This window comes from Apiospora hydei (genome assembly GCF_038363865.1).
Source record: "Apiospora hydei strain CBS 114990 chromosome Unknown utg000007l_segment0_segment0, whole genome shotgun sequence".
NCBI classification, from domain to species: domain Eukaryota; kingdom Fungi; phylum Ascomycota; class Sordariomycetes; order Amphisphaeriales; family Apiosporaceae; genus Apiospora; species Apiospora hydei.
The window spans coordinates 2,086,080-2,099,054 of NW_027117366.1; the positions used below are offsets into that span (position 1 = coordinate 2,086,080).

Consider the following 12,975-nt stretch of genomic DNA (forward strand, 5'->3'; position numbering starts at 1 on the left):
CGCACTTAGCAGACGGTTGCCACGACTAAGGGCTGCCACAGGGGAGGACAAGCGGCAAAAGCCCCCAGACGCCAAAGCTAGGAAATCCTATGAAATCTTGAAACCGGGCGTTAGTGATAACGAATATGTTTAACCGCCTGCCCGGGACTCAGCTCCTAGACCCCGGGAGCTGAGAGTTTTGCTAGCCCCCATCGCCAGCCGCATTAGCAGGCGCCCAATGATCTTGGCACAGCTCCCCAGGCAAACCTTGTTTGTAAGCTGGACGTCGGGTATCGAACAAGGTCCCTTGGGGCTTTCGGCGACCCAGACTGTCGGAAGTAGGCCACACCGAGAGGGGAGACCGAAAGTCTACCGGTTAGTCAGAGACCCGGCGCTGCTTCTTCCTTCAGCTCACCGAGGCTACACGAACTTTCACGATCTGATCATGAGGCCTTGAGCGGAGGTTTTGCACATGGGAAGAGTGGCCTGACTCTATACTAAGAAACAACCACAATGCTTAACCCATCTCGCTTATCTCGTCGAGTCGATGGCAAAAGAAAACGCCAAGGAAATTGTGATTGGGTAGAAGAATCAATAGTTCGCCGCACTCGTAGCTGAACAATTTCGCAGAGGAAACTCGACACGTCTTGACTGGTCTCGACCAAGGGACCTGTTGCGATGGAGGAGACTCCATGATGGCATCATGACCGAGATGTAATCGAATTTGGATCTTGTTGGATGTGTATAAGTAGGAAGGTGTCTGGGCATTTTTGAGAAGCAGAATCGAACTGGTCACCGCCAATCAACTCATCACCCCTTTCTACCCTTCCTCTTTTGCCTATTGCAGAACTCTTGATATGGCATTCTCAACCCTCATCCGCTTGACGGCTGCACTCTCGGTGCTTGGTACTACGTTGGCCAAGGACTGGGAAAGCCCAGAGTATAAGTGGCTGTACCAATATCCCCTGCCGATACCACAGACCAAAGCTTTGAACAGGTAAGCGGTTGCTTGGCTGGATGGTCATAAATCACAGGTCGCTGACCATATACACAGAACTATCCCGCACCCAGTCACCGGAAAGGACATCAACTACTATGAGGTCGAAATCAAAGAGTTGAAGCAGCAAGTCTACCCAGATAGAGGCCCTGCTACTCTTGTTGGGTACGATGGACTGGCTCCCGGTCCAACTTTCCAGATGCAAAGGGGCACCGAGGCGGTGGTTCGGTTCATCAACAAGTCCAAGAACCCAAACTCTGTGCATCTTCACGGCTCTTACTCTGTACGTATATCTCGCTCCTCTCCATAGCCAGCGACAAGTCTGACATGTGGGTGACTGAACAGCGCGCGCCGTTCGACGGCTGGGCCGAGGACGTGACAAAGCCCGGGGAGTATAAGGACTACTACTACCCCAACGGCCAAAACGCCCGTACCCTATGGTACCACGACCACGCGATCGACATCACCGCCGTCAATGCCTACTACGGCCAAGCCGGGGTCTATGTGCTGCACGACGGCGAGGAGAGCGCACTGAACCTGCCGAGCGGGAACTACGACGTGCCGCTGGTGTTGTCGTCCAAGCAGTACAACAACGACGGCTCGCTCTTCAGCCCGGCCAGCGAGACAACGTCGCTTTACGGCGACGTGATCCACGTCAACGGGCAGCCGTGGCCGTACTTCAAGGTTGAGCCACGCAAGTACCGCTTCCGCTTCCTCGACGCGTCCATCTCGCGCACATTCCAGCTCTACTTCGAAAGCGACAAGAAGCTCGGCGAGAAGCAGGATTTCAACGTCATCGCTTCCGATGCCGGGCTGCTCAGCGCGCCCCAGAAGGTGAAAGACCTGTATATCTCTATGGCCGAACGCTACGAGGTAGTCATGGACTTCTCCAAGTTCAAGGGCGAGAACGTAACGCTGCGCAACAGCCGCAAGATCGCCGCCGATATTGACTACTTGCACACGGACAAGGTCATGAAGTTCGTCGTTGGCAAGGACAGCGTGGAAGACAACTCGGTCCTGCCCAGCTCGCTGCGCTCCATCCCCTATCCCCAGGACCGCACCACAATCGACCATGAGTTCCTATTCGAGCGCAAGAACGGCGGCTGGCGCATTAACGGTGTTAGCTTCGCCGATACCGCCAACCGGGTGCTGGCGAAGCCCCCTCGCGGCAAGGTCGAGACCTGGAAGCTGGTCAATGGCGGCGGCGGCTGGAGCCACCCGATCCACATCCACCTGGTCGACTTCAAGGTGGTAAGCCGCAAGAACGGCCGCAACGCCGTGATGCCGTATGAGGCCGCGGGCCTGAAGGACGTGGTCTGGCTGGGCCCCAACGAGGAAGTGGTGGTCGAGGCCAACTACGCGCCGTGGGACGGCCTGTACATGTTCCACTGCCACAACCTGATCCACGAGGACCACGAGATGATGGCCGCATTCAACGTCACGTTCCTCGCCGACCTGGGCTACAACGAGACGCACTATCTCGACCCCATGGACCCAGAGTACCGCGCCAAGGCGATCAAGCCCGAGGCCTTCACCGATGACGCCATCCGGAAGCGTATTCAGTTCATGGCGTCCTTCCAGCCCTACAACAAGGTGGACGAGACCGAAGCCGTGCTTGACGCGTACTGGGCCACCAAGGGTAGTCGGGCCGTCGCAGCTGCAGCAACAACGGGTTCATCGCCGACGAAGACCACGACGACTGCTGCTGCAACGACTACTCCAGGGAAGCGGGGAAGAGGTAGGCGGGGCCGGTCTGAGTTGCAGTAAGATCCTTATTGGTGGTGATCCAATGTGTTAATTAAGGGGTGGTATATTCTTTTAAGACGTGTATGATTAATGGCCTTCATTTGTCCTGGGGCGTTGGGCGGGGATTCTTGATTTTCTTAGTGTCACATATTCGGAATCTTGATAATGCATTATCTTCTTTGGCTTGATCCGGCAGTGCTTCCTGGCGGCCTGCGACATGTAGAGCGCATCGACCCGGGGGTTTGGTTATTGGCCTGACAGTGGCGCTTCTTCATCAAATGAAATATTGGCATGTTCTGCAATGCCCTGCAGGTGATGAGGGGTCGCGGAGGTGTTGTCCTTGTAAAGCGATGGTTTTTCTTTTTATTTTCTTCCTCCCTTCTTTTGTTCTTGAATTCCCAGCTAAAATCTTGTCCTCTGGCTAATCCTCCAAGAACGAGTATCCAGTATGACGAAAGTCGAGTCTTTGGTAACACCTCCGGCCCCACCTCTGCGATAGATCAGCTACTGACTCTTACTAGGGCCAGGGATCTGTCGGTACATCGACAAGCCAGGGGGTGACTCGCATGTCGCCGTAAGTAGTTCACCATAGCTCAATCACTCTACCGTCCTTGCTGATGCCTTGATGATCTGAAGGGAACTCGGTATTTCGGATCCGGCCTCCGTCGAGGACCAGGGACGTACCTTTCAAGGGTATAGAGAGGGGAGTAAGTGCCACCATCGTAAAAAGCTATGGTATGGTGTATGAGCTCACAGATGCCAGAATACATCTTGCCGAATGACAGGGTAGGTTATGCCGCCGCGAGATCGACTCGTCAGCGTACGCTAACAGAAGTTGCCAGCGCGAGCAAGATCGCCTTGGTAAGCCATACCCGGTTCTTGTTGTTATGATAGAGCGTGCAAACTAATCTACAGATTTACAACACGCACTCTGGCTCCTACATATGAAGGGTGCTCTGTCATGGGCTCCACTTCCTCATGAACCAGCCCGAGTGCTCGACCTTGGAACAGCCACCGGCATCTGGGCCAACCAGCTTGCAGAGAAACATCCAGGGACCGAGGTCATAGGGATAGATCTGAGCCTCATTTAGCCACCCGCAGACCAGATCCTACCGAACTGTAAATTCTTCCGCGGAGATGCCGAGGAGCCATGGACTTTTGGCAACGCCAGTGAAGCGGTCATGTTTGACCTCATTCACTTGCGAAACATGGCCACCTCCTTCGATGATCCCAGGGCCATCGTGCAAAAAGTCTTTGGGAACCTGGTCCCGGGTGGCTGGGTCGAGTACCAGGAATGGGCCCCGTACGGTCTAGTCGGGGCCGATGACAGCATCGACGAGCGACTGCGCCATTCGGCCATGATGCGCTTCCAGGAATCTTTCGCAGAGGGTGCTTCTCGGCTCGGACGCGACGTCAAAGGTGTCCCCCGCCTCAAGGTCTGGCTCACCGAGGCAGGATTCATCGATGTTGTGGAGAAACTGGTCTTGTGCCCTATCAACCCATGGCCCCTGAATCCGGAAGACCGGGTGCTCGGAAAGTATGCGCAGAGGAGTGCGTGGGATGCTATGGAGGCAGCGACTTTGAAGGTATTCCCCCACGCGGGAATGACGGCAGAGCAAACCAAAGAGCTGTTGGGCGAAGCTCGCAAAGAATTGATGGATGAGAATTGGCGTGCTTACTACCCGATGTAAATTCTTCTATAGTTGTGTTCTACCGCAACGGTGATCGGCGTTTGGCTGCTGATTAACTGGCGTGTACAGGTACATCGTGTACGGCAGAAAACCAGGGGAACACGGCAGGAGAAGGTTGCCGAGTGAGGAAGGTGCTACCTCCGCTATTGCAAACGCTGGTGCTCGCAAGTTTGTCGGATTTTTCAGCAGAGCAATGCCCAATTATTGTAACAGGCAACATCTCCCTCATTGGTAGTCGCATCGTTCCATTTCGAGTATTGAATGTTTGTCATGCTCCATGATCAATGCTGTCGTTCTGATACGAGTCTGATCTGACAACCCTTGCGTAGCCACGCCTGTCCATACTTGTTTCCGTGTCACAGAGGTCACCGTGATTGAATGATATATCTCGAAGTGTTTGAAGTGTTCACTAGCCAACAAGCTGTAGTCAAAGTTGATACTGCATTCATAGAGGGCAAGTAGAGCCTGAATAAATCCACGGCGGTTTTTGATATATGGCACAGGGAGCTTGGGCCCGAAGGCCCCATATTTACAGGGACCCCGGATCTAATCCCAATGCCCGTCACTCACGCTAAAATCCACCGACGGGCAAGCTTGGGGAGAAGAAAACGTGGGATGCAAAAGTCGAGCTTCGACAGCCAAGCTCCGACACTTTTGCAACTGCATACTACGGGATCCCGACCGAAGGATTCAGAAGGACAAGACGACACAAGATGCGGCCGTCGGCAAACACTGCGTTGCGCCTGGCGTCTAGACGGACACTGTTCCCGACAACCCCACTACCGCCCGCGCCGACAAAGACGACGACGTTTCTCTCCCTAAGGCAAATTCACCACACGCCCGCCGCGCCCGCCACCGTCTCCCCCATCCACGGCAGCGGCCCTCCGCCCGAGCCCCCGAGCCCAGCCGCCGACAATGCCGCCGTGCGCCTCGCGCGGCGCAAGAAGCAGGCCGAGCTGCTGCGCCAGGCCGCCGACATCCGCAAGTCGCAACAAGCCTCGTCCAGGAAGAAGCAACAGCCCGGACAAGAGGACCGGCCGAGGCCCCGGCGCTTCTGGAAGGACGTGGGCGTCAAGGAGGTCGACGGCGCGCTCCAGGTGCACCTCGACGCCCGGCCGCTGCGCCACCCGGGCACCAAGGCCATCGTGCGCCTGCCGCTCAGCAAGCCGATGCTGGCGGGCGCCCTGGCCCTCGAGTGGGACCAGCTGACGTCGGTGCAGCAGGCGACCAAGCACCACCTGATCCCGCTGACGAGCCTGGTGTGCCGCGCCATCGACATCGCCGAGGACGACGAGGTCGCCCACTCGGGCGCCGTAGAGAGCCTCCGCGCGGGCATCGCCAAGGTCGTCATGCGGTACCTCGACACGGACACGATGCTCTGCTTCGCGCCGCCGCCCGCGAGCTACGACGTCATCGAGGGCAAGGAGTCGCTGCGTGAGACCCAGCAGCGCGCCTACCAGGAGATCGTGGGGTATCTGACGAGCCGGGTCTGGCCGGGCGTCGAGATCGAGCCCGTGCTCGACGGTGATAGTCTTATGCCCAAGAGCCACAGCGAGGCCACGCGGGCCGTCGTCGAGGGCTGGGTCACCGGTCTCAGCGCGTGGGAGCTGGCTGGCCTGGAAAGGGGCGTGCTGGCCGGCAAGGGCCTGCTGGGCGCCGTGAGGCTGGTGGTTGAGTGGAGCGAGGACGCCGCCGGCCTGGGTTTCGGTGATGCGAACAAGAAGTTCGGTGTCGAGGAGGCGGCCAAGGCGGCCAGCTTGGAGGTCGATTGGCAGATCGGCAACTGGGGCGAAGTCGAGGATACCCACGATGTTGAGAAGGAGGATCTGAGACGCCAGCTCGGCAGCGTCGTCCTGCTCGTCTCTGGCACCGGCATGAAGTCGAGCTAAGCGAGAGGAGTCTTGCCCAGCATTCCCATGGCCTGTGTTTATCACAGTGTATAACCACGATATCATATGTAATACAACACATGCATGTACGAAGGGGCCATTCACATCAATAGAAGGCAAATAAGCATATGTGATTTCTGCTGAGGATTTTCTTGGGTCCATAACTCTAAAGCGAATGCGAGAAGCACGAGAAGCACCAAAAGTGACTTGTCGTCTTGTTGCCAACGATGGCTGAGAGAGTTCATCTCCCCTCCTCAAAAAAGAATACCAAAAAGCCACGTTCGGTTCTTTTCCGACTGCCTTCCTTTAGGTCTAACCTCGATGGCTGAAGTCTCCGTTCGTATCAGTCGGTAGGTCTACGTGTTCGTGAAGATAGCCCAGTAGACGGTGGACTTCTCCCCGAGTCGTTCCAGCACTTGAACTTGCCCTCCCACTGCATCTTGTTATAGTTGTGGTTTCTGGCGATGCTGGCGTAGATCTCGGTGGCGATGTCGTGGGTGCCAACCTTGGCACCCCACATGTTCGAGGTCTTGGTGCCGAAGACGCAGGTGCCGTGGAACATCATACGGCACCAGTCGCCGTTGTCCTTGTAGTCCTCGACGGCCTTTCCCTCGAAGTACCCCTAAAGGAAAACATGCCTGGTTAGTCTCAACGCAATGACATATGTGTGCTTTTCTTGAAGTGACGTTTCGGTACTGAGAATGGCCTTGCGTACCTGGTTATCGGGGAGAGACTCAACGTCGGCGATCCACTGGCAGTCGACCACATCGGGCGAGCCGGTGGTTGTCTTGTCCGTGTATTCCTCGTTGGGATCGCATTCGTCGTTATCCGAGCCAGGGTGCCACGAGAGGCGCTTCTCGTGGCCGGAAGTGGAAGATTTGCCAGTGACGTTGGCGGTCGAGACAAAGTTGATGCCGGCCGGCAGCTCCACGGTCTTGATGGTGCCATCAAGTATGGTGAGGTTGCGGTATGCCTTAGGTGCGGGAATGGCTCCGGCGAGGGCAGTAGCTGCCAAGCAAAGGAGTGACGTGATGAACTTCATCATGTCAAGTGAAGGGTGTATAGGTTTCTGTTGCAGGTAGAACAAAAAAAAATTGAAGTGTTGACTGTAGGACTGTGAGGTTGCTTATTACGAGTTGTGGACAGTGGAGTGTTGATGGGGTTTTCTGAGCAACTGAGAGATTGGAGGAGTTGATAAAGCTCTGGCAAATGGTCTCGAACGAAGGGGTTCTAACTTCCAAGGTTCCCTCGATGAATGCAAGTTTGGATTCCAAGTCCATTCAATGGAGGAAGTCGCAACTTGGATCAACGACCACTCATCCATGTTGGGTCCAACACCGTGTCACAACAATCCCTTCACCCCAGCCCAAAAGCCCTGGTGTTTGGTTTGGAGAGGGATGGATGAAGATCCATCTTCCATTGAATGTAATATTTGGTCAGACTTCGTCAACCAACTCCCATTCTTCATGGCCATCTTCTTGCAAATGAATGGCGATGTTTACGGCTGCGAGGAACTTGGCTCTATAAACCGGCCTTGATGGGTTAGCCATGCGCACCTTCCTGCACCTTAACAGTCATGGACTTGACTGCTGAGACAGATCATAAGTGGTCTGCAAAATGCATATCGCAGGAGATCTGAAGGTTCTCTACGAATTATATTACGAACATCAGTCACTGGCATTTGGAAGGAGTATATACCCATGACCCAGTCGGAAGACCAATAAGAAGTTGCGGTAGGAGAAGTGTAGTCCTCGAGGAACTAACGTCTAACCTTAGTGGGTGGGTGGATGAGTGTGGACACCGGCCACCCCAACCGAGGAACCGGGACTCCACTAGTCAGCCCTTGTCATTTTTTTATAGACGACAAGGAAGAAGAAAAAAAGACCTCGGCTTCCTTCCTGCAAACCAAAAGCTTAGACACCCATAGCAACATAACCAAAATGTCGTACGGAAGCACTCAAGGTCAAGCTGGGGTCCCGGCCCCCACGGACGCTGGTCTTTCGCCGACAGCGGCGACGGGCTTGTTCCATGATGACCCCGACGCTCACCATAACGCACCGGCGGAGGCCGAGGGACCGGAGTCGGCGCCGGGAGCAACGACAGTATGGCAGAAACTGAGGGCTTTCCACGAGCGCAACTTCGGGCTGTTCCTTGTGTTCCTGGCCGAGATTTTCGCCTCTTTGGTCTGTTCGGTCCCCGTTCACCGCTTCTCCCGCAGTCTCTCGACTCGGCACGCCTCAAGACTGAGAGGAGTTCGCTAACCACAATGGAGAGAGAGTAGATGACCATGACTACAAGACTGTTGGAGACGGGGTTCGAGACCAAGTTCCACGCCCTGCAGATCATCTTCGTGCGGATGCTGGCCACGGCCATCCTGGGCTCACTGTACATGTGGATCAAGAAGGTGCCCGACTTCCCCCTGGGCGATCGCAGCGTCAGGGGCCTTCTCTTCCTACGTGGCTGTGCCGGCTTCATGGGGCTATTCTGCTCCTACTGTAAGTCCAACTCTCGAAATAGCAACACGACACGCTTGGCTCATCCCTGACCGCCAGATTCGCTATCATATTTGAACATCTCCGACTCTACCGTCATCAGCTTCCTCGTGCCCACCGTAACGGCATTCATCTGCTTCATTGCTCTGAGGGAACCGTTCACCATCAACGAGGCTTCCGCCGGCCTCATCGCCTTCATCGGCGTGCTCTTCATCGCGCGCCCAACCTTCCTCTTCCCCGCGGATGAGGCCGAGCCGACCTCGGCCAACGCGCTCTGGCTCGCTTCGGAGACCCCGAAAGACGGCGGCAACGGCTTCGTGCCCCCCGGTGATCGCCACGCCCGAGGAGCGCTCCCTCGCCGTCCTCCTGGGCGTCCTCGGCACCTTCGGCGCCGCCGCGGCCTACTCGACGATCCGCGTCATCGGGAAGCGCGCGCACTCGCTCGTCAGCGTCAACTACTTTGCCGTGCTGGCGACGGTGGGGTCGTGCCTCATCATCCTCGTCCATCCCGATTTGGAGTTCCAGCTTCCGGAAAATGCTATGCAATGGTAGTTTATGCCCCACACTCCTTCCCCCTTTACCTACCATGTTTGAAAAACAGCAATAGACAACTAACTTTCTCCCGTCAGGTCCCTTCTTGTCGCCATCGGTGTCGCTGGTTTCCTACTCCAGTTCCTCTTGACCGAGGGCCTGCAAAGAGAGAAAGCCGGACGCGCGACGAATCTCATTGTACGTATTCTCGCCCCTTTCGAGCAGCCGTTGTGTTACCAGCCACAAATGACTGACCCATATAATTGTTTCTGTCCTGTCACAGTATACCCAGCTCGTCTTCGCCCTGATCCTGGAGCGCATCGTCTGGGGCACGACGCCCTCGGGATGGAGTCTCATCGGCGCCGCCCTCATCATCGGCGCGGCGCTCTGGGTCATGCTGCAGAAGAACCACGGTCCCAGCCCGACGGCGGAGGCGGCCAAGCAGCAGTCCGAAAGTCAGGCCGTGGATGAAGAGAGCAGCCTGCTCGGACGTCCCACCGAACCTGGCGAGGACAACACTGCTGCTGCCAACACGAGGCGGTGAAGGCACATACGTATGCTTTTTTTGCTTACTGGTCGCTGATTACGACGCGCTACGCCGCAGAGGTGCAGAAGAATGATACCCTGTTGTCACTTGGGTCCCTGCAGACTGCATATCACGGCCCGAGTAAGTACTTGTCGGTTGTGAAAGATGCGCGACCTGAGGGGAGATTTAGGTGCTCGGCGTGATTCGCTCGCAGCCTTTATCGCGAAAGGGCAATCGCCATGACATCGATACGGTACGACTTTCATGAGCGTTGAACGACCCGTGCCTATTATCCCCTTGATGGCGACAGCGCTGCCCTCACCATGCCATGCCGTTCTGTACACACTAGGGAATAATATTAAGTGCCCTAAAATGATGCTTATCCTACTGGACGTGATACCTAATTAGGCAAATAGACCTATAGATTATTTGCGGACAGCACCGATTATACCAGAGACAGCGTTGTCGCCATAAAGGGGATACAAGAATATAAATTCGATGATTATCAAAGCACAACCGTTAAGGCTAGTTACTATAGAACTGATATAATGTATAACATCAAGTATATCGTGTGAACGTCCGAGGTGCCAACTTGAATAAAAAAAATGATACCTGGCCCGCTCGTTCGTAATGGCCCCCTCCAACACCAACACCAACACCAAAGACGTCCGTGAAATAGAAAGAGAAAGGTTAAAAATTCAACTCCGTTGCCCATGAAAATAATATCAGAATTAACCAACCACCGGAAGAGCGAAAACACGAGAGGGATTGTTTTTGGGGATGCACCTCTCGACCCTCCCTTCCTTGACCCTCGGCACCTTACCGCCTCATGGCCATACCCGGGAACAACACCGGCTCGAGCGCAACGACCCTCCGCCTCGCCATCTGCAGCGTCTCGGCAACCGGTCTGCTGAGGCCGCCGTGCAGCGCGAGGAACTCGAGGCGAGCGGCCCAGAGGGACCAGCGGGCGCGCCCGCGGTGGAGCGCAATGGCGGCGGCGGCTTTCATGTTGGTATTGGCGTTGTTGTTGAAGGCGCGGCGGGGGATCAGGACGAGGCGCTCGTAGAACTTCTCGCCCGCGACGGCGAGGTACTGCGCCGCGATCAGGACCTTGCCGTCGCGCGCGGCCTGCGACGTGGGCAGGGGGTCCGTCTCGAGGCCCTCGACGATCTGGTCCGCGGGCAGGCCGTACGGGTTGGTCGGCTGGTCTAGGATGCCGGCCTCGACGCACCGCGCTTTGAACAGGGAGAAGTTGACCCAGGCCTCCCACTGCTGCCGGAACGTGGCGGAGGAGGGGTCTTCCGAGTCGTCCGCTGTAAAAGGCCACGGGGATGTAGACCCCCTCATGTTAGTGAAACGTTGCTCTCTCTATCCCTCCTCCCTTCGTTTGCGCCTCGTTCTGGGCAGTTTCATCTTCCGGCTCGGAAAGCCCGGAACTGGTAGAGGAGTAAGGAGGAACTAGGGCCTACGTACGATAGCAATTCCGTGTCTCCTCATGTAACACATCGAAGAAATCGGGATCGTCAATATATGGCATGTACTCGTTCTGTCATTCGCAGTCAGCTGAAGCAGTTGCATGCATCGCATTCGAAACCCAGAGTTTGGCCCTGCGCGCACGAGGAACTAAATTAAACCCGCCCAGAGGTGAAGGCGAGGAACGCAATGGACAAAGTAAAGTAAACCCGAGTGGAAAAGAAGAAGGTCTTCTGTACCGAGTTCAACTCAAAGGAGCGCGGCGGGAGCTTGCGGAGCTCGACGAGCAGCTCAAAGAGCCGGACGTGCTGGGCGCTGTCGTGGGCCAGCAGCGGGGCCAGCTCGAAGATGAGGTTGTACACGAGGTGCACGAAGTCGGCCAGGCCCTCGTCGCCGCCGTGCTTGAGCATGGAGCGCTGCGGGAGCCAGCCGTCGGCGAAGGCCCGGTCGATGGCGGCCGCGGCGTCGTGCGCGGCGTTGACGGCGTTGGAGCGCAGCAGGTCGCGGAAGATGCTCATGAAGCTCCCGTCAACCGGGTCGAACCGCCGGTTCCGCTCCGTCTCCAGGTAGGCGACCCATGTGGACTGTCCCTGCTGGTCGTCGTCACCATCGTCGCTGTGCGGGGCTGGCTTCTGCTGCTGCTGCTGCTGTTTGTGTAATTGCGATTGTTGTTGCTGGTCGTCCTTACGGTGACAGTCGGGCTCGGGCTTGGACTGGGTGTCAATCTCCATAACGCCCGGCCTCAAAGCGGTTGCAGGTTGCTGAAGTTGGGGATTGTATATATCGAAATCCAATCAGCTATGACGGATGGAGTAAAGGGCGGGCGAGAGTAGGTATAACCGTATATTCAAGTGCAGGGATGGCTGTTCCGGAGAGGGCACTTGTTTAAAAAAAAACAGTAGTGGCCGTCGTTAGCTAGTGAGCCAGCCAACCAACCTTCAACCAACGCTTTTCCAATTCGATGGCAATGGTTGGGATGACAAAGCCGGCTTGACTGGAGCACATTCGGACGGACTTTGCGACAAGCCCGCTTGCAAGCCGAGAGACAGACAGGCAAGACTCGGGAAATCGAGACGATTGCGTGTGTGTTGCGTCTCTCGTTTTCTCGCACTCACACGCTTTGCTTTTCGGCTCCTTTTCCTCCTCGTTTCCCTTCTTTTTCTTGTCGAGTTCTTGACTTTACCGGATTGACTGAGACATTTCCCGTCAACCTCGTGAGATATATTGGAAGGGAGGAGAATTCCCGCTTGGCGACTGAATCAACGATGATCGGACGATTTCTGACGATTTCTGACGACACTTGGGAAACACCGCAACTTCGGGGCCAAGTCGCAAAAAAAGGGCACCTTCGAACTATATATGCTATATTTGGGTGTATATTAGGTAAAGAAGTACCAACACAGGCACACGCCCTCCCTCTCTCCTTCTGCATACCTAATACACTACTACATGGGCTATAGGTGACAGGCCGTGGGGTGGGTTGCATAGAGAGGAGGGGAGAGGAGGAGGGGAGGGGAGAGGGGAGAAACACACTGCACCGGTATGTTTCTCTGTCGGGCATTTTCTGTCATATTGCGGCCAGCGCGTTTCTGGTTGGTCTGACTGAGATTCCCGACCGCCGAATCCAAACTGCCCACGCCTGCAAGCCTGG

General features: G+C 56.0%; 7 protein-coding genes across 7 annotated transcripts; 4 read left to right on the forward strand and 3 right to left on the reverse strand.

Annotated features, from left to right (window-relative positions):
- Positions 1-836: 836 nt before the first annotated feature.
- Positions 837-2,743, forward strand: PG997_009723 (multicopper oxidase; the record flags this gene model as incomplete). The annotated part of the gene is made up of 3 exons (XM_066814038.1): positions 837-976; positions 1,034-1,259; positions 1,322-2,743. The coding sequence occupies 3 exons, from the start codon at positions 837-839 to the stop codon at positions 2,741-2,743; spliced, it is 1,788 nt and encodes a 595-aa protein (XP_066666000.1).
- Positions 2,744-3,930: 1,187 nt separating this feature from the next.
- PG997_009724 (S-adenosyl-L-methionine-dependent methyltransferase) lies at positions 3,931-4,413 on the forward strand (the record flags this gene model as incomplete). The annotated part of the gene is made up of 1 exon (XM_066814039.1): positions 3,931-4,413. The coding sequence occupies one exon, from the start codon at positions 3,931-3,933 to the stop codon at positions 4,411-4,413; it is 483 nt and encodes a 160-aa protein (XP_066666001.1).
- Positions 4,414-5,126: 713 nt separating this feature from the next.
- Positions 5,127-6,302, forward strand: PG997_009725 (Protein ATP12; the record flags this gene model as incomplete). Its single annotated transcript, XM_066814040.1, has 1 exon — positions 5,127-6,302. The coding sequence occupies one exon, from the start codon at positions 5,127-5,129 to the stop codon at positions 6,300-6,302; it is 1,176 nt and encodes a 391-aa protein (XP_066666002.1).
- Positions 6,303-6,645: 343 nt separating this feature from the next.
- PG997_009726 (uncharacterized protein) lies at positions 6,646-7,344 on the reverse strand (the record flags this gene model as incomplete). Its single annotated transcript, XM_066814041.1, has 2 exons — positions 6,646-6,924; positions 7,018-7,344. 2 exons carry the CDS (start codon positions 7,342-7,344, stop codon positions 6,646-6,648), a joined length of 606 nt encoding a protein of 201 aa, XP_066666003.1.
- Positions 7,345-8,242: 898 nt separating this feature from the next.
- Positions 8,243-9,869, forward strand: PG997_009727 (uncharacterized protein; the record flags this gene model as incomplete). Its single annotated transcript, XM_066814042.1, has 5 exons — positions 8,243-8,485; positions 8,584-8,797; positions 8,855-9,342; positions 9,424-9,555; positions 9,609-9,869. 5 exons carry the CDS (start codon positions 8,243-8,245, stop codon positions 9,867-9,869), a joined length of 1,338 nt encoding a protein of 445 aa, XP_066666004.1.
- An 801-nt stretch (positions 9,870-10,670) lies between these two features.
- On the reverse strand, positions 10,671-11,198 carry PG997_009728 (uncharacterized protein; the record flags this gene model as incomplete). The annotated part of the gene is made up of 1 exon (XM_066814043.1): positions 10,671-11,198. The coding sequence occupies one exon, from the start codon at positions 11,196-11,198 to the stop codon at positions 10,671-10,673; it is 528 nt and encodes a 175-aa protein (XP_066666005.1).
- Positions 11,199-11,479: 281 nt separating this feature from the next.
- PG997_009729 (uncharacterized protein) lies at positions 11,480-12,055 on the reverse strand (the record flags this gene model as incomplete). Its single annotated transcript, XM_066814044.1, has 1 exon — positions 11,480-12,055. The coding sequence occupies one exon, from the start codon at positions 12,053-12,055 to the stop codon at positions 11,480-11,482; it is 576 nt and encodes a 191-aa protein (XP_066666006.1).
- Positions 12,056-12,975: the final 920 nt, after the last annotated feature.